Source organism: Ovis canadensis, chromosome 20 (assembly GCF_042477335.2).
Source record: "Ovis canadensis isolate MfBH-ARS-UI-01 breed Bighorn chromosome 20, ARS-UI_OviCan_v2, whole genome shotgun sequence".
Taxonomy (NCBI): Eukaryota; Metazoa; Chordata; class Mammalia; order Artiodactyla; family Bovidae; genus Ovis; species Ovis canadensis.
This window is the reverse complement of record NC_091264.1, coordinates 31,713,902-31,738,974: the sequence shown is the minus strand read 5'-3', so window position 1 is coordinate 31,738,974 and position 25,073 is coordinate 31,713,902. Positions and strand designations below refer to the sequence as shown.

The window sequence follows — 25,073 nt, the reverse complement described above, 5'->3', positions numbered from 1 at the left end:
CTGGAGCTCAGAGCTTTCCTACATCTCCTCCGCCTCCTCCTTAAGGGGGAAAGTAGCAGTCTGAAAGTTTGGGGGCCAATACAGCCTTGTGGTGGACATTTATCAGTTTTCAACCAGTCTTCACCTGAACCCGCTTCTCATGCCTGGAAACACTCTACCACCAACCTAGGAAGAAGGTAGAGCTCACCTCCCACCATGTGAAACACCAGACACTTGCTTTCCCAGCATCCCCCTTGCAGGCAGGTGACTAGAGGCCTCAACTGGGAACATGTCGGTCTAGAGCAGAGGGAAGTGGAGTGAACCTTTGGCGGTGATCCTGACATCTTCACAGTGACTCTGGCTCTGAACTAGGGCCTGGAGTGCTTCTCACTGCTTTGACTTTCTCACTCACTCCTTTTTGGAGCTTCTCTCCAGCCTTCTTAGTGTTTCTGTGAGCCAAGTAGTTCAGTAGTCTTTTTCTGCTTTTATCAGCCAGAATCACTGTTTTGGTATTAAACTAGGACTGATTCACGTGACAATTGGGACTCTACAGTGCTCCCTCACTCTCTCTGGGCCAGGCCAACCATCCTGGTAGCTACAGCCTTCAACTACCAACCACTGGAGAAGCACGTTTTATGCATTTCTTCCCTCAGAACTACATCATCTCCCCCCAACCAGGAAGCATCAAGCAATGACAGTCTTAGTCTCTAACTCCACCTCGTCCTTGCAAGGCTGCGTTTTGCTATTTTTTTTTGCCTGCCCAGCAGCACAGGGGATCCTAGTTTCCACTCCAGGGATGGAACTCATGCCCCCGGAATTGGAGTCGCTGTGTCCCTACACACTGGACCATCCGAAAGTTCCTACAGCTGCTGCTTAGACGTCAATCCTTCCCATGGCCTATAGGTCCTGTGATTTATCTAGGTTCCCAGCCTCCACTGTCTGTGATTAACTGATCTTACTGATTCTTAGGATTTACAGATTATCAACTATAGAAAATCACCCTCTCTTCTTCTGGAACTCTTGATTTGTGTCACACCTCCTCACTCTATCCTTCGACTTCTTTGATGTCTTTTCCCTAGTTTCCATTTCTCTGTCCCTGGGCTCCATCTGTGTAGCTTCTTCCCATCTACTTCCATTTCATCTTCCTTTCTAGGTGTGCCTAACCTGCTGCTAAACCATGAAGTTTCTAATGTCAGTGTATATTTCATTAAACAAAAAACTTTAATCAAACCAATTTTGTCCTGATACATTTTTTCATCAGTCATAGCTCTTCTTTAAACATAAATAAGACATTTTATATTTTTGTATTTTACATTTCCAACATCTCAGACTTTGCTGGTCTGATTCTGTTGCCTGTTGTTCCTAATGACTCTTGCTTATCTTTTTTTTTTTTCTTTTGTGCTTGTTTTCACTATAAGCTCATATGCCTTGAAATTTTATCTGAAGGAATTCCTTGAAGCCTCGGTTTAAAGTACAATCCTCAAGAGAGAAATGCATTTTGGGAATTCCCTGGTGATCCAGGGGCTAAGACTCCACTCTCCCAAGTTCAACCTGACCAGGAAACTAGATTCTGCATATTGCAACTAAGAATCTGCACGCTGAAACAAAGACCCTGTGAACCGCAACTAAGACCCAGCACAACCAAAATAAGTAGATATTTTTTAAAAAGAGAGGAATGCATTTGCTTCTGCCAGGTATACCTGGAGGTACTCCCAACCAGAGACCACTTTAAACTGAACTGTAGCGTGAAGATACTCCAGTCCACAGGCAGTATGAATTCTCCACCCAAACAGTACTGAGAACCGGCTGCGCTTACCTATCACCAGGGACACTTTCTGCCCCCACCTCCTACCTCCCCTTGCATCTAAAACCAAACCTAAGAAGATGAGTTGTGGGACTGGGTCCCTCTTTGAATGATGGTGTCATCTGTTGGCCTGAAGGAGGAAGGGCCTCTGATCTGACCTCCCACTTTGTAGGAGGTTTAGGTTTACTGTCTACCCACAAATGGCCCCTGAAACAGTAGTTCTAGGCCACCTACAAAAGCAGCAGGATAAAAAGATGAGACACGGGAGTGTTTATGAACTGGTTCCTGCATGAAGTCACAGTCCTGGGAGCCACTCAGACTCTGGCCTTCAGCCTCAAGGTTCTTTTCCTTCTGTATCAGAATCATTAAGGCAAGGATGGGAGGAGGACACAAGGACAATGACCCAGATCCAAGCAGACAAAGTGCAGCATGGCAGAAGGCTCAGCTGCTCTTCCTTTTCAGCTCTTAGGCAGTCCAAGAGGCTTCGAGTCATCTCTGGGCCAGGCGAGTTCCAAGGCAGCTGTGACCTTACCGTTGAATGGGAAAGAACAAGAACAGGCCAAGCCCAAAGGTGTCCCCACAGATGCACTTCTCACTGGGGCAGCAGCAGAGCTGAGCACGGATGCTTACTACTCTTTGCTCAAAGGGAGATGTCGTCTGTCCTTGCCTGCATTTCGGCGCCTCTTTCGACTCAGGAAGCTCTCTAGCTTCTTGCTTCGTTTCAGCTCCTTAAACTTCTCAGCCAGGACCAACTGGCGCTGCTCAGCTAGAGGGCAAGGAGAAAGAAAATCAGTAAGCAAAGGATGAAGTCTCCCTGCCTCCCCTTGCCCCAGGTCAGTAACTCTTAACCACTACGCAGGGATATGTGACTCATCAGGGGTTCACTGGTGTGTAAAAGCAAACTGACTTCCACAACTCCACTCTTTCTCAATTCAACCAACCATGAGCTCCTTCTCTGTGCCCAACCCAACATATGAGGGGGCATGACAAAGATAAGTGACACTCCCTGCCCACAGTCTCATTAGGGATATGAGAATGGTTACAAACGACGACTTCCTATTACTACTGTTTCTACTTTCCTCTAAGTTACCATGGGATCCAGCCTTCATGCCTCCCTTAGGCAGCTCCAGGAACCCCTAACACAGCATCCATCACTATGGCTACCCAGTCTCTGCCCCTGTGTCTCGTGGGCCGTAGCTGTGCCCCGCTCACATTTCTTCAGGAAGTATGGCCGATGACCCTGCTGGGCCTGAGCCCGCCGCTCCTGCTTCAGGGCCAGGCGCAGCTCCTGCTGCCGCTTCCGTTCCTTCTGGGCCATTTCTTGCTGCTCCTGTGGAGCCGAGATGAGAGGAGTGAGACAGGTGAACGGCAGGGACTGTGAATCACCTCCCGCCCCATACTCCGACCCTCTCACCATTCGCTGAAGCAGATGCTGTAGTTTCTCATGCTCCTCCCCTGAACGGCGCTTCTTCAGCTGCTTTTTCACCAGCTCCATATTGGAAAATGAGTATGATGGTTAACGTTCTGTAAATGTTACCTGAAACTTTGTGCCAAGCATCATTCTAAGAGGTTCACATACGTTAACTCACAGTAACACTATGAAATGGAACTATTAGCTTTTTGTGATAAGGAAACTGAATTGAAAAGAGGTTCAGTATTTTGCCAATGATCACACAACTAGCAATCTGATTCGCCCTGCTCCCCTCTGCTTCTCTAACCTGTGCTCTAGTCCCTCCTGGAATCCCCACAAACCAGCCGCATGCTACTCACCTCTTTCTCTCTGGCTCGGATGTCATCTAGGAATTGATATGTTTTATCGAACACCTCAGGATTATACTCCCCTGACAGATCATCAAAGCGGGGGTCCCGGGCTACCTTTGGAGAGAACAGAGAATATAAGAGAACCGTTCTGTCTCCTTTCCCTGAGAAAATGCTCACTGCCTCTGCCTCACCTTCTTACTGATGGGGACAACCTGACGCAAAAATGGCACCCGGACCTTGGCTGACATTTCCAGAGGCCTATGGAAAAAGTGAAGGACAGGTCAAGGGAACGCCAGTCTCATTAAAGGCCTCCCACCTGCCACCCAAGAAAGCAGACACCTACTCAAGTAGGTGTCTTTCCCTCCAACTCCCGGGAAAGGCCTTGCTCCTCACCTGTGCTTATCTGCAACACATGCTTTTTGGACAGGTGGTCTACAACTCTGCTTCTTAGTGCTGCTTCCTGTTACCAGTTGTTTGTAGGCTTTAGTCCCCAGTTGGCTCTGCAGTTCCAACAGCTCCTCGAATGACATGTGAGATGTGTCTGTGAAAGGAAGTGGGGGTGGGGGGACTGCAACTCAGCTCAGCATCTGCCACTGCTGCAGACATCGCCCCATCCTCCTTCCTTAGGTAAGTGACCCTTTAGACCGATCGCTGCAGGCTCCAGGCAACACAGGTTGTAATGGTGCTCCACTAACACCTAATGCCCCAACTATTCCAGCTATCTGGGGCCTCACCTTGCTAAGGAAGCTATACATGTAAGGCTGGAGATGGACTAACCCACAGTCTCTTCGTTTTCCCCTTCTCTTTTAAATTTCTCTTTCACAGGTTTTCCCACAAAGACCTCTGTCTCCGTTCGTTGCTCAGCTACCTTTATTCTGGTTCAGTTTACGCTCAGCATCTCACCTCACTTAGTGCTCTAGCCTCCTTACTGCTCGCCCAACCACCAGTCTCACTGCTTTCAAAGCTATCTCTCAACTTCAGCCTCCAGTTGTTGGTGTTCAGCCACTAAGTTGTGTCTGACTCTTTACAACCCCATGGGTTGCAGCATGCCAGGCCTCCCTGTCTCTGTTTCTCGGAGTTTGCCCAAGTTCATGTTCACTGAACGTGGGAGAGATGCCTAAAAGGCAAATCTGGGATTAGGGGGTAAATTGGCAGACTGGGATTGACATATACACACTATTATATAGAAAAGAGATAGCGAATAAGGACCAACTGTATAGCACAGGGGAACTCTTGTCAATACTCTGTAATGACCCATACAGAAAAGAATCCAAAAAAGTGGATATACGTATAACTGATTCACTTTGCTGTACCCCTAAAACAAACAGAGTATTGTAAATCAACTATACTCCAATAAAAACTGTTTTTTAAAAAAGGAAGGAAACTACTAGAGACATGAAGTTTTCACTTTAACTTCTTTAAATAATAAAGTAGCTTTCTCTTTCCAAAAAAAGAGGCAAATTGATCTTATCGCTCCCACGTCATTTCCACATACATATTTTTTAGATCACTTTCTCCAGACTCCGTACTCCCCAATGGCTTCCATCTTACTCAAGAGTAAAAGCTTTGGGTTTGTAATAGCCTGAAGATCCCATGTGACCTATCGCATTTTGTCTCTGATCTCCTCTTCTACTATCTCTTTCCTATTCCTCTCCAGTCAACTGGCCTCCAAGCGGTTCCTAAGCAAGCAAGTATATTCCCATCTCAGTTCCTCTGCACCTGACTTGGCCTCTGCCTGTAACACTTTCACCAGCTGTATTGCTTGCTCCCTTACCTCCTTCGCAGGGTTTCTCAAATGCCACCACCTATTCAGTGAGGCCTTCTGTGATTACTTAACACCATAACCCCTCCCGTTTGCTCTTCAAAGCTCTTATCACCTTTCTCAAAACTATAGAATAATTCACATACCATAAAACTTAGCCTTTAAAAATATGCAATTCCTTAGGTCTCCGTGCCTTTTTTTTAACCCCCAAAGAGTAAGCTTCATGAGAGCAGTTTGGGGCTGCTTTACTCACTGTTGTATCTCCAGCATCTAGAACTGTGCCTGCGTACAATAGATACTCAATAGTGGCGAAATTTGTTGAATCTTCACCTAAGTCTTCCCCAATAATCAATGCCCTTCTGACTCTGCTTTGGAACGTGTTTTCTTCCTGCGAAAAACCCTCTTTGCCCTTTAAAAAACTAACTCAGTAAGTATCCTCTCACTCCCCACTTTCTAGGGCGTTGGGGGGCGCTCCCAGTGTCTGCGTCTTTCAGACAACTTGGCAGTCTCGGGGTGAGCCCGCATCAGACGCGGAGCCCCTCTCCCGGCCCTCAGCGCTTCCCCTCATCCCGGCACCGTGCCCTCACCATTCTGCAGGCTCCCGTCATCCTGAGCCCTGCTGGGAGGCCCTGCAACCGCCCCGCCACGGTAGCTTGCTCTCGGCATGGCTTCAGCGGCGTATTGGACTAATGGCGTTACTTCCGCCACGCAGGCTTCCGCCCCGCCCCTTCCGGAAGGTTTGGTGTCAGCAGCGCAGATCCCGCCCACCCCTGGGCGGGGCAGAGCGGGTTGCTGGTGGGCGGCCGGGGTACCCTCCCTGGGCGGAAAGCGGCCACCCGTCTACAGAACGTCGCCACGTTTTTGTCGCAAGGCACTGCACTCCACACCGGAGAAACTCCGGCCAGGTCGTGACGGTATTTGGTTTCCTAATGCTCTTGCCTGAGAAGCCAGAGCCTCAGCACCCTGCCCCCACTGTAAACTCCTGCCATCTCTGTCGTATTCCACAAAAAAAGAGACCACACGTTTGGAGATTTTTAATTCATTTGTATAAAATTTGAGCTGGCTGAGAGTGTCAGGGTACAGCAACAGCTCAAGGAAGGATGGGATTATCTGCTGGTCCTCGCCTCCCCAGGTCAGGGAGAAGGAGATTTCATGCCAACAGCTGCAACTCCTCTCAGCTCGCAATCAATGCCCATGGCTCAAGCAGAGGGGAACAGGTGGAAAAGGGAGTGGGGAGGGGAAGCTCCTGAGGCTCACACACTGCTTGCTTCTCCCTCCTTCCCATTCCCGTCACTTCCCAGCAGCCTGTGGCTGACCTGGGGCAGAGCAGAACCCAGGAGCAGTTGGAGGGAGGTGAATGGGACAGAGCACCAAGGGGAAGGGGCCCTCGGCCCAAGGAGGAAGGGACCTAACCCTTCCTGCTACAGCTCCCCACTAAGTTCACAGCACAGAAAACACCTCTAGTCCAACAACTCCACGCGGAGGTATACCAAGTCCAAGGTCCAAAGGGGCAGGCGGGGGAAGAGATGGGCAGGGGCAGTGAAGACAACAGCAGGCTCAGGAAGGAAGGTGGCAGAGACATCCTCCTACCCATGGGAGGAGACGATGGGGCGACTGATATTGCTGTTGGTGGTCATGGCATTCAGCTCCCACCTGGAAGGCCAAAATTGACAGGCAGAAAGGAGAGAAGGGGGAGCCTCCGCCCCCAAATCCAGAATTGCTCAAACAGCAATGAACACACCAGTCCCTTCAGCTCTCTAAAGCTCAGCCACCCACGGCCACCTCTTCCTTACAGCCCTGTTAGGTTTAACAATCAGGTCCCACGCACCACCCACTCATCCACCTGCAAGCTCCTGTGGACTTCCTGTTTTTGTTTATATATCAATAATCTTATGCCCAACACCTGGAGAAAACCATCTGTGTATACATCTCAATGAAACTTCCCAACCTACCTTTCCTCCTCTACTCAGATCCAACCAGGAAGCCCCTCCTCCCACTAGGAATGCCGGATTTTGTTCTCAACTCCTATCCTCTTAAATCCCCCACCCACCCACCCCACCATATTAAAATTCAGTTCCTCTCTTTTTGACAATGGTCATTCTACAAAATTTCACCAAGTATCTCCTTATACCAAGGCTGCAGTCTACTTGGTATTAAGCACTTGAGACATGTGTCACTCCTGGGCCAACCTGGGACCCACCTGTTCAGCCTGTATCCTCTATCACCTGAGTATCAATACTGAATACTGAACACAGAGAACCTCAGCAAGAGGAATTAAGCTGAACTGATACAAGGAGAGGAAAGTGTCACAGAATGATCAATAAGAGTACAATTATATACAAAGTAGCTTCTGGCGCTTGATTTTAGACCTACGAATTCAAAGAGAAGTGGCTAGAAAAAACCGCCCTTATTTCTGGAATTAATGTGATCCAGAGACTCCTAACTTGTCTTTTTTCTTCGGTTCTAAGATTTAATCAAACTTTTTCAGCACATTAACAGAAATAATTGTATAAGCTCAGGTCTCAGGAAGTGATGCTTCTGAGCTTGGTTTGAAGACTGGATTTTTTTTTCCCGCTATCGTATCCAGTTGACAGTTTTATTGTATTTCCTTCCAGCACCCTCTCCACAAGTAGACTACAGAACAAAATCTTCTCTCTCCTCCACACTTAGACTGAGTCAATCAGGTCATGTCTGTGCTGCCCACTCATCCTCAACTAATCCCTCCCTTCCCACCATTCACTGTACCTGATGTCATGGGGCAAACAGGACTGGTCCAGGTTGTACTGAATCACAGCCAGTTTGCACAGAGTCTTCAGACTAGGGCCTTTAAAGGAGGAGTTACAGGAGAGGGAGATGGTCAAAGCCAAGGAAAGGGTCCCGTCCTGGATATCACCATCCAAAGACAGGGACCCTGATGGCAGAAGCACTTTGGGAATAAGTGTACTTACTAAAGTCCAAAATGTGTAAGTCAGAATGATCTATGAGGTCGAATTCATCTCCTAGGCCTTCCTCTGGAGACGGACTGTAGGATCAAACAGAGAAACGATGGGCGGAGCAAAGGCTGCCCATGAAACTCTCTTGCTCAAATGTCTCCCGTGGGAGTCATTTGACTCCTAAGGGCTCCGGCCCTCCCTTCTCTCCTCCTGACCTGGTGCCCCCAAAGAGGACAATCTTGTCACCAACAATACAGCAGCACTGGCGCCGGCGGGGACATGGCCCCTTCCCCTTAGGTTCAATCTTCTTCCAAGTAAACGACACTGAAGAGAAGTTTAAATGGAGGTTCAGTACCTGCTCGTCCAGATATCCTCTCCACTGCACCCCTCACCTACTCAGAATTATGCTTTCCTTTTACATCCCACCTCCATGGCACCCTGTTCCTTCCCTCTTAAAGGCAGTGCTCTTTACCAGGGTTAAACTTCCAGAGGTCATGGAAGTGCCGGTTCAGCCTTGCGTTATAGCCACCAAAAATGTACAGCTCCCCGTTGTAGCCAACTGGAAGCAGAGAGGTGCGTCAATAGTGTGGGAATGATGCAGGGGAACAGGGACTCAGCAGGGACCTAACAGACACTCACAGGCTGAGTGGCTCCGGCGCCCCTCAGGTAGCACTGGGGTGGGTGGACAGTCCAGCCAGGCCTCGGTCCTCGTGTCAAACACACGAATGCGGTTGCAGTAAATCTCATTGTTGGAATGGAATGGCCCAAAACGGTCGGCCCGGCCCCCAAAGACATACATGTGACTGCCCAACATTGTGGCCGAGTGGAAGTCCCTCCAGCGTGCAGGGTTGCCCTGGGCAGGAGCAAAGATGGCATGGAGAGAGGGTCAGCTTTCAGTCTGAGCTCTCTATGGTTTCTTAAATTGAGGATGGGTGTCTGGAAGAGAGGAAAATGGGCACACCTTTGTACAGATCAGGGTCCATGTCATGGTGCTGGTATCCAGTTTGTGGATGTCATTGGAAAAGCAGTCGGCCTGACAGGGACAAAAAAGGAAGTGAAGGAAAGAATAAAAGAGAGGGGCAGGGGTCACTCCCCAACCCTCCTAGCCCCTCACCTCAGAACCTGCAAGCAAACCAAAGCCTCCCATTCCACCACCTTCAATTCCCCTTCTTCCTCCTCATTCCCACCCTAAACCTCTGATTGCTTCCAGACCTACCAGCTGCTCGTAGCCCCCAAAAATGTACATGGTCTTGCCCAGGACACAAGCCGAATGTCCATCCCGGGCCCCAGGAACCGTTCCTGACACTCGGGGTGTTGACCACTTGTGAGTATCTGAAGAGGGCAGAGGGCGGGCCCAGTAAGCAAGCTGACACTCCCTCCTAGACTCCGGAGCACCTTACCCCCACCCCCTCAGCACACACCCTTCCCAGGCCCCCCGAGGCACCATCTGGCAGAACACAGCCACTGAGACCCATACTCACTGACGTCAAAGGCATACAGCACATTGCAGGCCCCTTCGGTGTCATTCCGCCCGCCCCAAAGGAAGACTGTGTCATCGATGAGGACAGTGGAGTGTCCATACCGCATGTAGGGTACCACAGGAGCCTGCCCGCGGGCGGCGGGCCTCACCGGGGGCAGCTTCGTCCAACGTAAGGACACTGTGGGCACAGCTCTGCTCAGCCCTGGGCACCTCCCTTCAGGCCATCCACCTTTTCCCCAACCACGTTGGTTTCCCCCACCCTCTTTGGCCGTGGGGACCACCATCAAACCTCACTCAGTCACCCACTGCCCTCCCTGATGCGAGTACCCAGGGACAGTCCCGGAATTCGCTTACCTGCGTTGAAAATGTGCACATCAATCTGACGCAGCGTCTCATAGTCTTCGCCTGAGCAGTAACCCCCGAAGGAGTACACCCGGTGCCCCACGGCCACTGCAGCATGGTTCACCCTGCGGGGCCCGCCCTCCAGGTGCACTGTCCACCGTAACATCCCCTGGGCCTCTGGTTACAGCAACATGCCCCCCCGGCACGGCCTGCTGCCTCTGCTACCTGCACACAAGTTGGGGCCACGGGCTCCTCAGGCGGGGCCTTTGCCTGGCTCACCGTGACTCTGCCCCGGACTAGCCCTTGCCTGTAAGTGTCACCCTGGTGGCCCTCCCACACCACCCCTCTGCAGCTCAGGTGGCTGGCTCTGCCCCAGGGGAGCCGCCGAGGTCAGGGAGCCAGCCCTGGCCCTGTGTTCTCCAACAGCAGAGGGTGGGGCCACTCTGACCTGCCTACCAGCTCAGACTGCTGACCTAGGGCTCAGTGTGGTCACCCCTCCCCACAGAGGCTGTACCCCGTCCCTGGCTGGCCCAAGCTCCAAGCCCCCTTCCCAGGTCAGTGAGTTCTCTTGTCTCTCTGGCCCTGCTCTGCTTACTGCCACCTCTCTAAGAATCTCTGTGCTCTCTGAGGTGGGGAGAGAGATCTCAAAATACTCAGAGTTATTAATAGCCCAGCCAGCCCCAGACTGTCCATTGAAAGCTGGCATGAGTGCCTCCACGCAGAAAAGCTTTTAGGCTTTTAGAGTGGAACGGTCCCTCGATCCAGGATGGGGTGGGATCGATCCAGGACAGGGACCTCCATGGATGGCTAGCCCCTCTTTGGGGGCGCTTGTCAAGCTAAGCAGTTGTCATCGGGGTCACCCGGGGCCCCTCATGGGCACGAGGAGTCCCTTTGACAGCTGTACCTGGTATCCTGCCAAGAACTTAAGCCAGAAAGGTATGTGTCTGCTGGGGACTGAGGCGTGGGGGTGGGGAGGAGGCATTTTCTCCTCTTGCCGTTTGCCCAACCTGCCCACTGGATAGAGAACAAGCTGTTTTCCAGCAGTTCTTCTCCTACTCAGGTCCCTGAAAGGGGAGAGGGGTAAGGGTGTGCAATGGAAAGGGAAAGGAAAGCAAAAATGCCCTTGGCCAGGACAAGAAAAAGACCCAGGCATGAGAGGTCATGGTCTCTTAAAGACGACCCGCCAACCTAGTGATAATGGGTATATTTGAAGGCTCTATCAGGCAGGTCTCCTATAGCCAGTACTGCCTTCATTGGCAGGCACCTGATAGGTTTGGGTGGACCATCTCTCCCTGTTCAAGAAGCCCTGGCAGAGGGAAGTGCCAGGCAGAACCTCAGGCACACAAAAAGCTCAAGTATGGCGGCCCCTCGTAAGAAAGACATATGGGCTTCAGCTGGCTTGCCAGTCCTCCACCCCTACCCAACCTCCCTCAAACCCCAACCCCATGCTTTAAATAGCTACTCTGCCAAACCTGAAATAGCCCCAGCAGGAAACCACTCTCACTTCATTACTCCTGTCCTCAATCCAAAAGCTCTTGGATCTGAGCTTATAGGGACAGATAGGAAGGAGGTTGACGGGCTTAAGAATGGGAGACTTCATCTTCCCTCATAGACTCCACCTTCCCCTTCAGCTAGATCAAGGTAGAGCATTCAGAGGGCAAGAGAGAAGCAATTCCGTGCAAAGGTGGAGGTTCTTCCCCATGGCTTCTCCTCCAAAAAAACAACTCAAGCTCAGGGAGAACAAGCCCCCAGGGTCTCAGAGGCTCCTCTTACTCCCGGCCTCTCCCATCCTCCATCACTGCCGCATTCTCAAGCATCTTCAATCGCCTCATGAACCTGCCCCCTCCCCCTGCCTATTCTCGTGCAGTTTTCATTCCCAGTTTCTGGCCCTTCTTGATCTCCTGAGAGCTCTGCCTTCTCCCCCTTCTTCCTTCCCCCACAGCTCCAAGCTCCACCGTGACAGCCCTTCATTTTTGCTCTTCCACTAAGGGGGAAAAAAAGCTAATAGTCACTGACCGCTTTCCGCCTGAGATATTCCTCCCTGTATATGACGCTATCCCTGTCGCCTTCCAGTCATCCCAACCTCCCCTCCCCCACAACGCCAGACACCCCCGCCCTTTTCTTCCATTATCCTCAGCCTCCCTGTTCCCTTCATAACCCGATCTTCTTCCAGTTTCCTTCAGGGCCTCTTCCAGCTACCAGGTATCCCCCTCCGGTTCCTCACCACCCTCCCGAGCCCTTCTCTCCCCATTAACACTTTCCTTTCCCGTCATCCCCCAGCTCGCTCCCAGCCCCCACCGCAGCACTCAGGCCCCTCCCTCAAGACCCCAGCGCTAGATAGGGGCGTCTCCAGCCCCTACAAATTTCTTTATCCCTCAGCCCACCCCGGGCTACCTGCCAGGCCGGGCCGGGGCGGGGCCGCGGGTCCTCGCGCTGCCTGCAGCCTAGAACCCGTTGCGCGCCAACCGACGACTCCGTCCCCAACGAGATAAACACAGCCAGGCTGTGTCCTTCCGGCGGGCAGCTGGATGCGCACGTGCAGTCCGAGCTGAGTGCTCGAAGCGTACTGGGACTTGTAGTCCACAGGATTCCGGTGGGCCTGGAGCTGCCGAAGAGTGGGCAGGGGCCGGAGGAGATGCTGCGCAGATACGTGTCAAAGATCCCGGGCTTTACTGGGTAATGTAGTCCTGGGTCTGGGAGAAGGTGGTGGAGGCGGAGCAAGGGGCGGGCTCTTCGTCCAAGTTCCCGTCAATCACGAGCGTGGGGCGGGGCTGGAGGTATGGGCACCCGCCCCCCCCGCGCCCCACCCCCCCGCACGTCCTGCCCCGCCGGAAGTGAAGGTTCGGGTTGGGTCGCTGGCTCTGAGCGGGTAAGGCGCGCGGAAACACCACTGCGGAGAGTCGGTGGGGCGGGTGGGGAACTCCGCAACTCGGGCCATTTGAGGGGAGCCCCAGGGGCCCGAAGGGCGTTTGTCAGGCGGTACAGAGGGGAAGCCCTTGGAGGGGAGAGAAGGGGGCGGGTATGTCTAGTCCGAGGTATCTTGTTTGGCGACCCGGAGTTCCTAAGTGGATTGGGGGGAGGGGGGGTTCTCGAAGGGGTGTCTTTTGAGAGGTGGCATGGCCTCCGGTTGGGCTGCTATTTAAGAATTGGCAGAGAAAGGCAGGTGGGCCTCGATTAGGAATAAGAGTGGTTTTAAGAGGTGAGGGGCCAGGACAGGCTGGGTGGTATGGAGTGCAGGAAACTCGAGGCTTTTAAATGTTTGTGGACTTTAGCAGGAGACCACCAGGAGCTGGTTGAGAGGCTGAAGGTGGATTTAATTTCATCCGATCCGTGTTCTCCTGCCTCCCTGTTCTTGCAGCCCCTGCCCGATGGCAGCAGTAGTTCTAGGGGGCGACACCATGGGTCCTGAACGTATCTTCCCCAATCAGACTGAGGAACTCGGGCCACATCAGGGCCCCACGGAAGGCACTGGGGATTGGAGCAGTGAGGAACCAGAGGAAGAACAAGAGGAAACAGGGGCAGGACCAGCTGGCTACTCCTACCAGCCTCTGAACCAAGATCCTGAACAAGAGGAGGTGGAACTGGCACCAGTGGGGGATGGAGAAGATGTAGTTGCTGATATCCAGGATCGGATCCAGGTATGTGGGGGAGGCATTGTTTCTGAGCAAATGGAGCAGGAGTCCCTGAAGAACTGACCCTAAACTGTCTTCTCGGATTCTGCAGGCCCTGGGGCTTCATTTGCCGGACCCACCACTAGAAAGTGAGGACGAAGATGAGCAGGGAGCTACAGCATTGAACAACCACAGCTCTATTCCTATGGACCCAGGTAAGAGAGATCATTCTTTTACTCTGGCATAATTATGGAAGAAGGGGACTGGTTAATGCCAATAGAGGGAAGTCCTAGAGGAACATCCTGCTCCTAAAAGAATAGTTTGTAATCTAAGATTTTGCAGACTGCAGAATGCAGGTGAAATGCTATTCTTTCTAGACTGGCAGGATGGGCAGGCTTCCTTAGGAATAACTGGACAAATTCAGTGACCTTACTAGTCCAGAATCTCAGAGTTAATTCAATGAATGGGGAGGCGAGCTGGTCCCATCGTTCCAACCCACTAACGGGTCTCTGCCTGTGATTTCAGAACATGTAGAACTGGTGAAAAGGACGATGGCTGGCATAAGCCTGCCTGCGCCAGGGGTTCCTGCCTGGGCTCTCGAGATATCAGATGCCCAGTGGGAAGATGTGGTACAGAAGGCCCTCCAAGCCCGGCAGGCCGCCCCTGCCTGGAAGTGACCACCCTGAGAGCTGCTGTAACTCCCTACATTCCAGGCCAGAACCAGCACAGGACTGAACATACCCTGGTTGTCACATCCATCTCCATCCTCCCCAGCCCTCCTCCACATCAAGGCAAATCAGACTTCTTCTCAGAGACCCACTTTATTCAGTTCTGTACATATGGGGACATCGGCCCAAGCCCAACCCACCTTAGCATGTATCATTCTGTGGAGAATAAAGCACCCTATGTACACAGCCAAAAGCTGCACTGCCTGTGCCCTCGGAACCTGGGTCTGGCCCTCCCCAGCCCCTCACCCCTCCAAGGTACCTGAAAGGGACAAATGAGGACCTGCCCAGCATCAACATAAACAAGGAAATAAATAGGTGTTGGGGGGAGCCATGCTTGGAGCACTGCTCCCTGCTTCCTTCTTGGCTTTGGGGACCAACAGCACAGGAAAGCAGTCAGCCCCGGGGTGGTCCCTTCCATGTCAGTGATCCCAGGGTTGCTGCTCACCGGAGAGGGGGCATAGGGTTGGGCATCTGTTCATCCCCTTCTCTCGGTCCCTTTGGGCCCTCTATTCATCAGCTGTGGTCCAGAGCCTATGCTTTTCTCCTTTTGCCCTCCCATGTTGTCTTGGTCAGGCAAGGGGTAAGAGGAAATAATGCAGACCCATCAGCCTGCACGCCTCTGGGACTGGGGGCCTATTTGGGCCATTGGGGGTTGGCTCCCCTCTGGCTAATTCACTCCAGGGGCCAGTGGGGCTTGACAGAACTTTGGTGAGAATCGTCTCCTGCTGCCCCCTACAGGCTTGCAGGGAGGGAGACGAGGGGGCACCTGGGGCCGAAGGGGAGAGGAGCGTGTTATTTCTGTGTGTATTTCTCAGAGCAGCCTCAGGTAGCTGTGGGGTGAGGAGCAGTAGGGGGCCAGGCATCCCCACGTCACTGTCAGGGTGCGGAGCACCGCCGTGCCCAGCCTGTCTGAACTAGGCGCAGGGAGGCATGAACACCTCTGGGGGAGAAGAGGGGCCACTCTCTGGGTGCCCCTGCTTCTAGGGCTGCATCCCCCCCTCCCCAGAGCAGAGAGGCCCTGCCTTGCCCCAAGTCAGCCAGTGGGGAGCAGAGGGTGGAGGGCTGGGGCAGTGTCCCAGGGCCGAGTGGGCCGTTGCCCTGCGGCGGGAGGCGAGGAGGTCAGAGGGCCTCCTGGCTGGCAGTTAGGAACTCTTCGGCCCGCTTGTGCGCCTCCAGCGCCTTGATGGTGTACACGTCCTGGGGCAGCTCGGACTTCCGCCGGAGCAGCACTTTCTCCTTCTTGATGTCCTTCAGCATCTGTGTGTGCATGTGCAGAGGGCAGGGGGTGACGACCGAGTCCCCCCACCATCTTCCTCCCCTTAGTCCCCAGCTCTGCAGCTCCGGCCTCCTCTCCCTCCCAGGGCTGTCTTGTCTTTGTGCTCCCCGCTCCTACCTGCACGGCCTCTGTCTCCACCGTCCTCTTCAGAAGCTGGATGTCCTCTGCCGTGGGGGTCTCGGTCTCCATCGAGTACACGGGAGGCAGAGGGGGAGGTGCTCGGAACATGGGATACTGGGAGGAAAGGAGGCGGACAAGTGGCCAGAGCCACCCGGGTGGTGTGTAGCCCTGCCCCTCCCCCACCCCCAGCGGGGACCTCTCGGTGCAGAGCGATGGCAGAACCAGCTCACCTGGGGATTAAGTCGGGCCAGCTCCTCAATCTTTTGCCACATCTCTTCTCTCTCCTTCATGCGAAACCTGCCCCTAGAGACGGAGCAAAGACAGGATTTGGATGGGCTTGAGAGAGAAGCACGGGGGCTGGTGTGGAAGATGAACACCCCCCAAGGAGAGACTCACTTCTGCTTCTCAGCCTTGTACTGTTGTGTACAGTCATCAAACAGCTTCTGATTCATCTCCATAAACAGCTTCAGGGCATTGTAGATCAGCCCGTGGATTGTCCTGCGGCCAGGAAGAAAGATGAGGTAGATTAGAGAAGGCACTACCATTACTGTGCCAGAGCCTCAGTTCATTCTCCCACGAGGCATCTCTGCTGAGAGCTTTCCAGCAGACTCCTCCCATCCCATCAGCCTCTGCAGCTATAAGCTCATTGCTCTGGACAGATCATGTGACTTGAGACTGGCATTCAGGCCCTTTACAAATATGGGTCTGCCTGTCCATCCTTGCCTGAAACCTGCACTCCAAGAGCCCACTCTTTCCCATTACTTCTCATTCTTCCACCCAGCACTAATGGCCTCCCAGCACACTTGCTTTTAGCAGGAAAGCTTTTTTACGACGCTGGGATTTAATACATTCTAAGACGATCACATCAGCTTCTCACAACATAGAATTAACTCTCCAAAGCTGCAGAATATCTGACCTCAAGAAGAGATGTGATAGAGGCCACTAATCTGGTGCTGGGTGGCAAAGATCTCCCATGTGGGTATCTTCTCCCCAGTCAGTCCCTCAAGGCCCTGTTAATATACAGTGGGCACCAGCCCCGGCTTGCTGAGGGACCAGGTGAGACCATTGGCTCTTGAGTCCATCCCCACCCTCCCATATTCCAAAACCAGATCCTCACTGCCCAGCGCCACCCCAGTTCCCTACTTGTTCCAGTGGCTCTTGGAGTTCCTGTAGAGTGCAGGGAACATGATGGGGAGGACTCGGGCGGCGTTGTCACTTATCAGGCTCATGATGTATTCATTGTTCCAGTAATAGAGGGCACGCTCCGCCACCTGGTGGGGACCGGTGGGACTCAGTCGGGACATGGCTCACTAGGCTGAAGCCCTGCCTCCGTTTTCTGGGAGGCCGGGGCTGGGATTTTCTTGGCCTGGGTCTCACCTGGAAATGGGGGCTGGAGACACACTTGGCAAGCTGGCGGAAGAGAGGCTCCATCACTTTGCTGAACTCTGAAGGCTCAATGACATCCAGGATCTCCTCTAGCTCATTCAGAAACATCACTTCCTTGGGGCTGTGGGTCTTGGGCCAGAACTTGAGGAGGCCTACAATCACCTGCGAGAAGAGGAGGACCTGGAATAAAACTCTCCCTCAACCCCTGCCTGCTTCTCCAGGAGGCATTCCTGCCCTCTCCCCACCGACCCTGGTGGGCGCAGCTTGGGTGGCCTTGGCTGAGTGCTGGTATTTCTCCAGCGTGGATCTGGGTGCTCCTTCAGAGAGGAAACCATGTCACCTGTTGGGTTACACCCCTCCTGGGAACCTGCTTCTGGCGCTGCTCAAAAGGTACCCACTGGCAAGGACTGCTGACGGGGAGAGGTAGACCCTGGGCCTGGGGGGTAGTTACCGGCTCAGTGAGGCTGCTCTCCTTCTCTAGGAACTGCACCACGCAGTATGCCAGCTGTGGGAAGTTGAGGGAGAAAGGAGGTGACGTCAGGGCTCAGAAGGTCACAGAGGTCGGTAACAGAGACCAGACCTCAGGACAGAAGGGGAGGCATGAGTCCCCCTCCCTCTTTTCTCTGCCCCCAGAGCCAGCAAACCCCAGGAGGAAGGCAGCTTACCTGAGGGTGATAGACACTCAGGGACTTGACCTTGTGAAGGGGAAGAAGGACCCGGATCAGAAACATTTTGTGCTCTTCCTTCAGGGGCAAGGCAAAGCCATTGATGATGCTGGGAGGGAAAGGAGGGTTGTTAGGACCAAAGGGCCATGTCCAATCTTAAGGCACCTGTTACCCCTGCCCGACCTTGTCCAGACCTGTGTGCCCCCGTCCCACCTCTCACCTGCCCAGAATCTCCAGGAGCTCGGCAATCCCATTGTGATGCTCCGTCTCGTAGATGAACCTGAGGGAAGAACAGAGGCTCTCTTGATAACCCCCGATACCCCTCCGCCCTTCTGCAAGTCCCGCCTACCGCCCTTCTCCCACTTCCACCTTAGTGGGGGGCTTGCTTTGCTCCTGAGCCCCGGCTCCTGGCCTCACCTGTAGAAGATGTGGTTGATCTGCCTACGGATATAAGCCCGGAGCCCCAAAAACTTGCCATAGATGCGATGCAAGATGGTCTTGAGGAAGTCCCGCTCTCGAGGGTCCTCACTGTCAAACAGGTCCAGGAGCTGGGAGCAGGCAGGAGGAGAGACGGCAGTGAGGCCGGAGTTGGGGGAAGGCCGGGGCTGGGGTGACCTGGGTACTGGCCAGGGGAAGCCCAGAGGTTCTGAGGTCAAAGAGGGCACGTGGGGCCAAGCCCCTGGGCACAGTGATTCTATGCTACTGCTCTCCCCCCGGTGATGTCTGGGTATGCATCCTGCATACCCCATTGGGGGGTGGGGGGGCGCAGTGAGCAGTAACTCTGCTGCTTTTGTGTTTTTTTCCATTATGCTGGAAGCTTCTATGAACACAGGTTTGTTTAGACCCCCAAGTCAGTTTGCAGTAGACACAGCTGGACCCTAATACAGTACCGATATTCAGCAGGAGCATCTGGGATGAGTCGGGACAAGGGGCTAGAGTTCATGGCCTGGAGGGAGGGGAAGGCAGGAACCTCAAGGACTCACAGCAAGGACAAACTTTTGGTCAATGTATTTCTTGGCTATGTTTGGCTGGAAGTCAGGAGACTCGAGGAAACGTAAGAAAAACTCATAGACGAGCTGCGGGGGGGAAAGGAATATCACTTAGGGGCACTCCCCCAGGACTGGGAGCGCCCCCTTGCTGCGGGGCTCAGAGCACCCCACTGCCCACAGCTAGGCCCCGGCCCCCTCCTTGCCCTGGTACCTGGAGATGCGGCCAGGCAGCCTCCAGGGTGGGCTCATCTTCCTCAGGGTCAAACTCAGCCCCGGTGGGATTCGATGAAGGTGGCAGCGTCCGAAAGAGGTTCACTGAAAACTGAGGGGTAGAGAGGGCCCAGGTGAGAGCTCCATCTGGCTCCTCCGGGGCTCCTGCCCCGCCCGCCTTCCCCTTCCCCAGCGCCCACCATGGTGACGGCCTCAGGGTAAATGGCCTCAGTGACGACATCGCGGCTGTGGGTGATGTACTCCACCATTTCGTTCAGTCCTGCCCGCTTCACCTCCTTGAATTTGAGGTCACTGAGTGGGTCTGACACGAAGTCGAAGAGGACGCAGCACTGGCGCAGCTTCTGGATAAACAGCTCCTCCCGCTCCTGGGTGGGCGAGTCTGGGGCGGGGAGGGGGGCCACAGTCAGGTCGCCTCCATGGTCCTTCACTGCCCTGCCCTACTTGCCTCGGAGGGCCTTCCCCTCCCTCTTCCTGCTGCCACCCTGCTCCCCTGGCACCCCAGCACAACCCCCCTCACATTGCCTAGAATGTCTACCCCCCCAAATACCCACAAACTGCCATTCTGCCGATGCCCACTGTCCCCCTGGCCTGATCCCCAGCCCCCCTGACCTTCCCCGAGTACCTTTCAGGGCAGGAAGCTTCTGCAGCTCCCGGTTCTTGCTGAGGTTGAAGCGGGAGGAGCTCTGTCGTCGCTCCTTCTTGACAATCTGGGGGCCCCCTGAGTACTTGATCTTGCTGAGCTGCGTCGGGGGCGGCGTGCTGTTGCTGGGACGCTTGTTGGATGATGGCGGCTGGGGTTGTGGCTGGGGCTGGGGCTGCGGCTGTGGCTGGGCCTGGTCAAACAAGCATTTCACTGAAGTCCACCCGCCAAGCTCTGCTTCCCACCCCTGGCCTGGTCCATTGCCCCGCCTCCACCCACCTCTACAATAAACCCCCCGGCCCCAGGTCCACTTATGCCTCTACAGGCCTAAGCAACAAACAGCTGCCTACTGCCCCAAAGGAGCCAAGGCCAGAGTCACAGGTAACTTTGGATTGTGGCCCTGGAAGGGAGTGAGTGGCCTAGAAGCCATGTCACCCAAAGTGATGCCCACTGCCTATGCACGAAGAGCCTTCAGAACACTCACTTGTGTTCTTCAAGAGCCAGAGCTAACTGACGGACTGATGGTGACAGAAGTGAGACCCATGGCTCTTCTGCCAGGGCGGAGATGCCAGTGGTGTGTGCACGCTGGGGAGGGGAGGGAGATGCGGGAAGTGACTGAGAAGGTGCATGAGGAACCTTTTGACTAATGGAAACATTCTGTATCTTGACTGGATCAGGGAGGTGGTTCGTAGCACAAACATAGGTAAAAATTCATCAAGCAGTATGCTGGAAATTACTGTATTTTATCATTTACCAAATGTGTGACATTCTCTAGTTAAAAGAGAGAAATTCCTTCTCATGTCTCAGCAGTTTAACTTCTAGAAATGCAGTTTAAGAAAAATTCTAAATAGGGACTTCCCTGGTGGTCCAGTGGCTACGACTGCACACTCCTAATGCAGGGGGCCTGGGGTCTATCCCTGGTCAGGGAACTAAATCCCACAAGGCACAACTAAGCGCAGCCACATAAATAAATAAATAAAATTTTAAGGGCATGGGAATTTTATAAAGTGAAAAATCCTAAACATAAAAAAAGGTTTAGTGTGAAAACACTTTTTATGGTCATATAATGGCAAATACATAAATGAATACTTAGAAATCATAGAGTTAAAATTATGTTGATGAAAACTATGTACTCAGTGTAATCATATGTGGTTCAGCTGTGAAAAATATTTACACAGTCATAGTAATTTACCCAAAATGGATGGTAAGTATTTTGAGAGGAGGGGAAAATTGGGCCCAGAGGTATAAGACCCTTGGGCCTTAACTTTCCACATTAGGAAGTCAAGAGATATCTGAACCTCAAAAACTTTTTTTAAAAAGCAATAAAAAAGTTATTTGGAGTAGAAAAGTCAACCTCCAAGGAACGAGTTAGGAGTGGAATGTGGCTGTCACAACAGGACAAGAAGAACCAGGGACAGGGCTGCCCTGCTCATTATAAGCCCAAGAGCGCTATCTGGGACTTCTTGGCAGTCCAGAGGTTAAGACACTGGGCTTCCAATGCAGGGGGTGCAAGTTCAAACCCTAGTCAGGGAACTAAGATCCCACATGCCATGCAACGTGGCCAGAAAATTTTTTTTAATTAAAAATATATATACATATATAGAGTATACTATCTGGCTTTCTGAACTGTTACCATATTGATAAAAATTAAAAATAAAACAAAAAGCCTAAAACTATGAGAGAAAACTGCTCCCTACTGCTCCCTATGCTAAATAAGCAGAATGCAAATCTGTATATACAAAATGAGCTCACCTACTTTAGAACACATGCACAGAACCCAAAACCCAGTTAAGAAAGAGAAAGAACAAGTGCCCTGTGTTCATGACTATCTCCTGCAATGGCAGAATTAGAGATGACTTTTTCCTACTCTTTTTTTTTTTTTAACAGGCTGACACTGCTTTTATAAGACAGCTAATTTCCTAAAGCTATTTCTTTACTTCCTCCTGGACACGGGAATCAGAGCCCCATGAAGCCCATTTTCAGAAGCACGCACCCAGGTGGTCTGCAGGGCTGTTCACCCACAGGTGAACCCCCTGCTGGGAGAGGGGAGACTCAGCCACAGGACAGCCCCTGCCCCCACCAAAGAGACTGTGGGGGGGACCATGGGCATGAGGTCACGTCCAGGTGGGGACCCACTCCACAGGAAAGCTGTGCTCCTGCCCCACACCTGCCATCCCTGCCTCCTCTGCAGCCCCCTCCACAAATTCGCTCTTCATTAAATAAGAATGGGGGGAATTCCCTGGTGGTCCGGTGGTCAGGACTCCAAGCTTCCTGCCCTTCCACTGCAGGGGCCACGGGTTCGATCCCTGGTTGGGGAACTAAGATCCCACATGTAGCACAGCCAAAAAACAAATGAACAAAAATATTTGTTTTTAATTATACTTAAAAAAAAAAAGAACAGGAGAATATGAAATTCTCTGCAATAAGGGGCAAGGAGGAAGACACACACTATGCTTTGTGTGCTCTTGAATTTTTTATAAAAACAGTTATCTCAAGCTTGTGATCTATCTCGGGATCAGAGGCAGAAGACGAGTGCTGGGTCCAGCCTGGGGCAGGCAGCTAGTCCAGTGTAGCTCACAACCACTTCAGCCAGCCGGCCCTCTCCTCCGCCTGAAATGAACCCCAGACACCAATCTGACCAGGGGAACCCAAAGAACTGGGGCAAGAGTGGCCACCAAATACCTCGCTTGCCAGGACTACACCGAGCCAGCGTGATTTTGGTTAGAGAGTGCAAGGCACCCTGGAGTCTGGGGTCTCTCTTCCTGTGCGTGGAGGACGTATCACACCTCGGTGGACGATGGGGGAGAGACGCAGAAGGTCAGCGGGGCCAGAGCCTGGTGTGCCTCGGACTTTCCCCGCTTCAGGCCTCTGTTTCTCTGTTGCAGGAACATCCAAATCCTTATCTGCGGAGTTTGACGGTCAAGAGCACAGACTTGGGTCTGACCCCTGATTGTACTGTTTATTAGCTGGGTAATCTTCAGGACCATCACAGACGATCAATACTGAAATCAGACTGATTATATTCTTTGCAGCTGAAGGTGAAGAAGCTCTATATAGTCAGCAAAAACAAGACCTGCAGCTGACTGTGGCTCAGATCATGAACTCCGAATTGCAAAATTCAGGGTTAAACTGAAGAAAGTAAGGGAAACAACTAGACCATTCAGATATGACCTAAATCAAATCCCTTACCATTATATAGTAGAGGTGAGGAATAGACTCAGTGGATGATATCTGGTAGACAGAGTGCCTGAAAAACTATGAATGGAGGTTTGTAACATGGTACAGGAGGTGATGACCAAATCATCTCAAGAAAAATAAATGCAAGCAGGCAAACTGGTTGTCTGAGGAGGCCTTACAAATAGCTGAGAAAAGAAGAGAAGGCAAAGGCAAAGGAGAAAGGGAAAGATACACCCAACTGAGTGCAGAGTTCCAGAGAACAGCAAGGAGAAATAAGAAAGCCTTCTTAAGTGAATAATGCAAAGAAATAGAGGAAAACAAGAGAATGGGAAAGACTAGAGATATCTTCAAGAAAACTGGAGATACCAAGGGAACATTTCATGCAAAGATGAGCACAATAAAGGACAGAACTATAAGGACTGAACAGAAGCAGAAGAGACTGAGAAGAGGTGGCAAGAATACATAGAAGAACTATACAAAAAAGGTCTTAATGACCCAGATAACCAAGATGGTGTGGCCACTCACTTAGAGCTGGACATCCTGGAGTGTGAAGTCAAGTGGGCCTTAGGAAGCGTTAGTATAAACAAAGCAAGTGGAGGTGACGGAATTCCAGCTGATGTATTTCAAATCCTAAAAGATGATGCTGTGAAAGTACTGCAGTCAATATGCCAGTAAATTTGGAAAACTCAGCAGTGGCCACAGGACTGGAAAAGGTCAGTTTTCATTCCAATCTCAAAGAAAGGCAATGTCAAAGAATGTTCAAACTACCATACAATTACACTCATTTCACATGCTAGGAAGGTTAATGCTCAAAATACTTCAAGCTGGGATTTAACAGTACATGAACCAAGAACTTCCAGATGTTCAAGCTGGATTTAGAAAAGGCAGGGGAACCAGGGATCAAATTGCCAACATTTATTGGATCATATAAAAAGCAAGGGAATTCAAAACACAATATCTACTTCTGCTTCGTTGACTACACTAAAGCCTTTGACTGTGTGCATGCAAACACGCTCAGTCACATCTGACTCTTTAAGACCCTATGGATTGTAACCTCCTCAGTCCACAGGATTCTCCAGGCAAGAATACTAGTTTGGGCTGCCATGCCCTTTTCCAGGGGATCTTTCTGACCCAGGGACAGAACCCATGTCTCAGTACTGCAGGTGGATTCTTTACCGACTGAAGCACCAAGGAAGCCCTTGACTGTGTGGATCACAACAAACTGTGGAAAATTCTTAAAGAGATGGGAGGGACTTTCCTGGTAGTCCAGTGGCCAAAGACTCCATGTTCCCAGCACAGGGGGCCTGGGTTCAATCCCTGGTCAGGGAACTTGATCCCACATGCCGCAACTAAGAGCTCAAATGTCAAAACTCACAGGGCAGCCAAATAAATAAATATTCTTTAAAAAATAATAATAATAAAATAAAGAGATGGGAATACCAGATCACCTTACCTGCCTCCTGAGAAACCTGCATGGAGGTCAAGAAGCAACAGTTAGAACTGGACATGGAACAACGGACTGGTTCCAAATTGGGAAAGGAGTACATCAGGGCTCTATATTGTCACCCTGCTTATTTAACTTATATGCAGAGTACATCATGTGAAATGCCTGGCTAGATGACTCACAAGCTGGAATCAAGACTGCCAGGAGAAATATCAACAATCTCAGACATGCAGACAATAACACTCTAATGACAGAAAGCAAGGAGGAAATAAAGAACCTCTCGATGTTGGTGAAAGATGAAAGTAAAAAAGCTGGTTTAAAACTCAGCATTCAAAAAACTAATTTCATGGCATCTGGTCCCATCACTTCATGGCAAATAGATGAGGAAACAGTGGAAACAGTGACAGATTTTATTTTCTTGGGCTCCAAAATCACTGCAGATGGATTGCAGCCATGAAATTAAAAGACGCTTACTCTTTGGAAGAAAAGCTATGACAAACCTAGACAGCCCATTAAAAAGCAGAGACATCATTTTGCTGACAAAGGTCCATCTAGTCAAAGCTATGGTCTTCCCAATAGTCATGTATGGATGTGAGAGTTGGATCATAAAGAAGGCTGAGCACCGACAAACTCATGCTTTCAAACTGTGGTGCTGGAGAAGACTCGTGAGAGTCCCCTGGACTGCAAGGAGATCAAACCAGTCAATCCTAAAGGAAATCAACCCTGAATATTCATTGGAAGGACT

The 25,073-nt window shown here is 51.8% G+C and overlaps 3 protein-coding genes across 11 annotated transcripts in view; 1 reads left to right on the top strand and 2 right to left on the bottom strand.

Annotated features, from left to right (window-relative positions):
* Positions 1 to 1,181: 1,181 nt before the first annotated feature.
* On the bottom strand, positions 1,182 to 12,787 carry KLHDC3 (kelch domain containing 3). Of its 3 annotated transcripts, XM_069564501.1 has the most exons (15): positions 12,456 to 12,756; positions 10,074 to 10,286; positions 9,721 to 9,897; positions 9,456 to 9,571; positions 9,201 to 9,272; positions 8,879 to 9,092; positions 8,712 to 8,798; positions 8,455 to 8,563; positions 8,255 to 8,328; positions 3,938 to 4,085; positions 3,736 to 3,802; positions 3,554 to 3,658; positions 3,198 to 3,272; positions 2,996 to 3,113; positions 1,182 to 2,549 (listed from the first exon to the last, which is right to left on the bottom strand). In XM_069564501.1, the coding sequence occupies exons 2-15, from the start codon at positions 10,225 to 10,227 to the stop codon at positions 2,413 to 2,415; spliced, it is 1,653 nt and encodes a 550-aa protein (XP_069420602.1). In that variant the 5' UTR covers positions 10,228 to 10,286; positions 12,456 to 12,756; the 3' UTR covers positions 1,182 to 2,412. The 3 variants fall into 3 exon arrangements, with proteins under 3 accessions (XP_069420602.1, XP_069420601.1, XP_070145525.1); XM_070289424.1 differs by lacking the exons at positions 1,182 to 2,549; positions 2,996 to 3,113; positions 3,198 to 3,272; ... (1 more) ...; positions 3,736 to 3,802; positions 3,938 to 4,085 and adding exons at positions 6,330 to 6,959; positions 8,052 to 8,130 and having other exon boundaries at positions 12,456 to 12,787; XM_069564500.1 differs by lacking the exons at positions 8,255 to 8,328; positions 8,455 to 8,563; positions 8,712 to 8,798; ... (4 more) ...; positions 10,074 to 10,286; positions 12,456 to 12,756 and adding an exon at positions 5,894 to 6,184.
* MEA1 (male-enhanced antigen 1) lies at positions 10,529 to 14,593 on the top strand. 6 transcript variants are annotated; one of them, XM_069564503.1, is made up of 5 exons: positions 10,529 to 10,997; positions 12,641 to 12,737; positions 13,420 to 13,699; positions 13,785 to 13,887; positions 14,198 to 14,593. In XM_069564503.1, exons 1-5 carry the CDS (start codon positions 10,865 to 10,867, stop codon positions 14,347 to 14,349), a joined length of 765 nt encoding a protein of 254 aa, XP_069420604.1. In that variant the 5' UTR covers positions 10,529 to 10,864; the 3' UTR covers positions 14,350 to 14,593. The 6 variants fall into 6 exon arrangements, with proteins under 6 accessions (XP_069420604.1, XP_069420605.1, XP_069420609.1 ...); XM_069564504.1 differs by having other exon boundaries at positions 10,752 to 10,997; positions 12,004 to 12,737; XM_069564508.1 differs by having other exon boundaries at positions 10,794 to 10,997; positions 12,641 to 12,930.
* Positions 14,478 to 25,073, bottom strand: part of PPP2R5D (protein phosphatase 2 regulatory subunit B'delta) — a 22,986-nt gene continuing 12,390 nt past the window's right edge. Inside the window, exons 1-15 of one of the 2 annotated variants that reach the window (XM_069564493.1) lie at positions 22,390 to 22,610; positions 19,690 to 19,900; positions 19,247 to 19,446; positions 19,048 to 19,158; positions 18,831 to 18,923; positions 18,265 to 18,395; positions 18,068 to 18,127; positions 17,848 to 17,956; positions 17,634 to 17,687; positions 17,174 to 17,344; positions 16,940 to 17,067; positions 16,193 to 16,294; positions 16,027 to 16,099; positions 15,794 to 15,910; positions 14,478 to 15,657 (exon numbers count right to left, since the gene is read on the bottom strand). In XM_069564493.1, coding sequence (XP_069420594.1) covers positions 15,520 to 15,657; positions 15,794 to 15,910; positions 16,027 to 16,099; positions 16,193 to 16,294; positions 16,940 to 17,067; positions 17,174 to 17,344; positions 17,634 to 17,687; positions 17,848 to 17,956; positions 18,068 to 18,127; positions 18,265 to 18,395; positions 18,831 to 18,923; positions 19,048 to 19,158; positions 19,247 to 19,315 — 1,356 coding nt within the window. In that variant the 5' untranslated portion in view covers positions 19,316 to 19,446; positions 19,690 to 19,900; positions 22,390 to 22,610 and the 3' untranslated portion in view covers positions 14,478 to 15,519. Of the gene's footprint in view, positions 15,658 to 15,793; positions 15,911 to 16,026; positions 16,100 to 16,192; positions 16,295 to 16,939; positions 17,068 to 17,173; positions 17,345 to 17,633; positions 17,688 to 17,847; positions 17,957 to 18,067; positions 18,128 to 18,264; positions 18,396 to 18,830; positions 18,924 to 19,047; positions 19,159 to 19,246; positions 19,447 to 19,689; positions 19,901 to 22,389; positions 22,611 to 25,073 lie in introns of those variants that run through there. The other variant, XM_069564492.1, reaches the window with a different exon arrangement.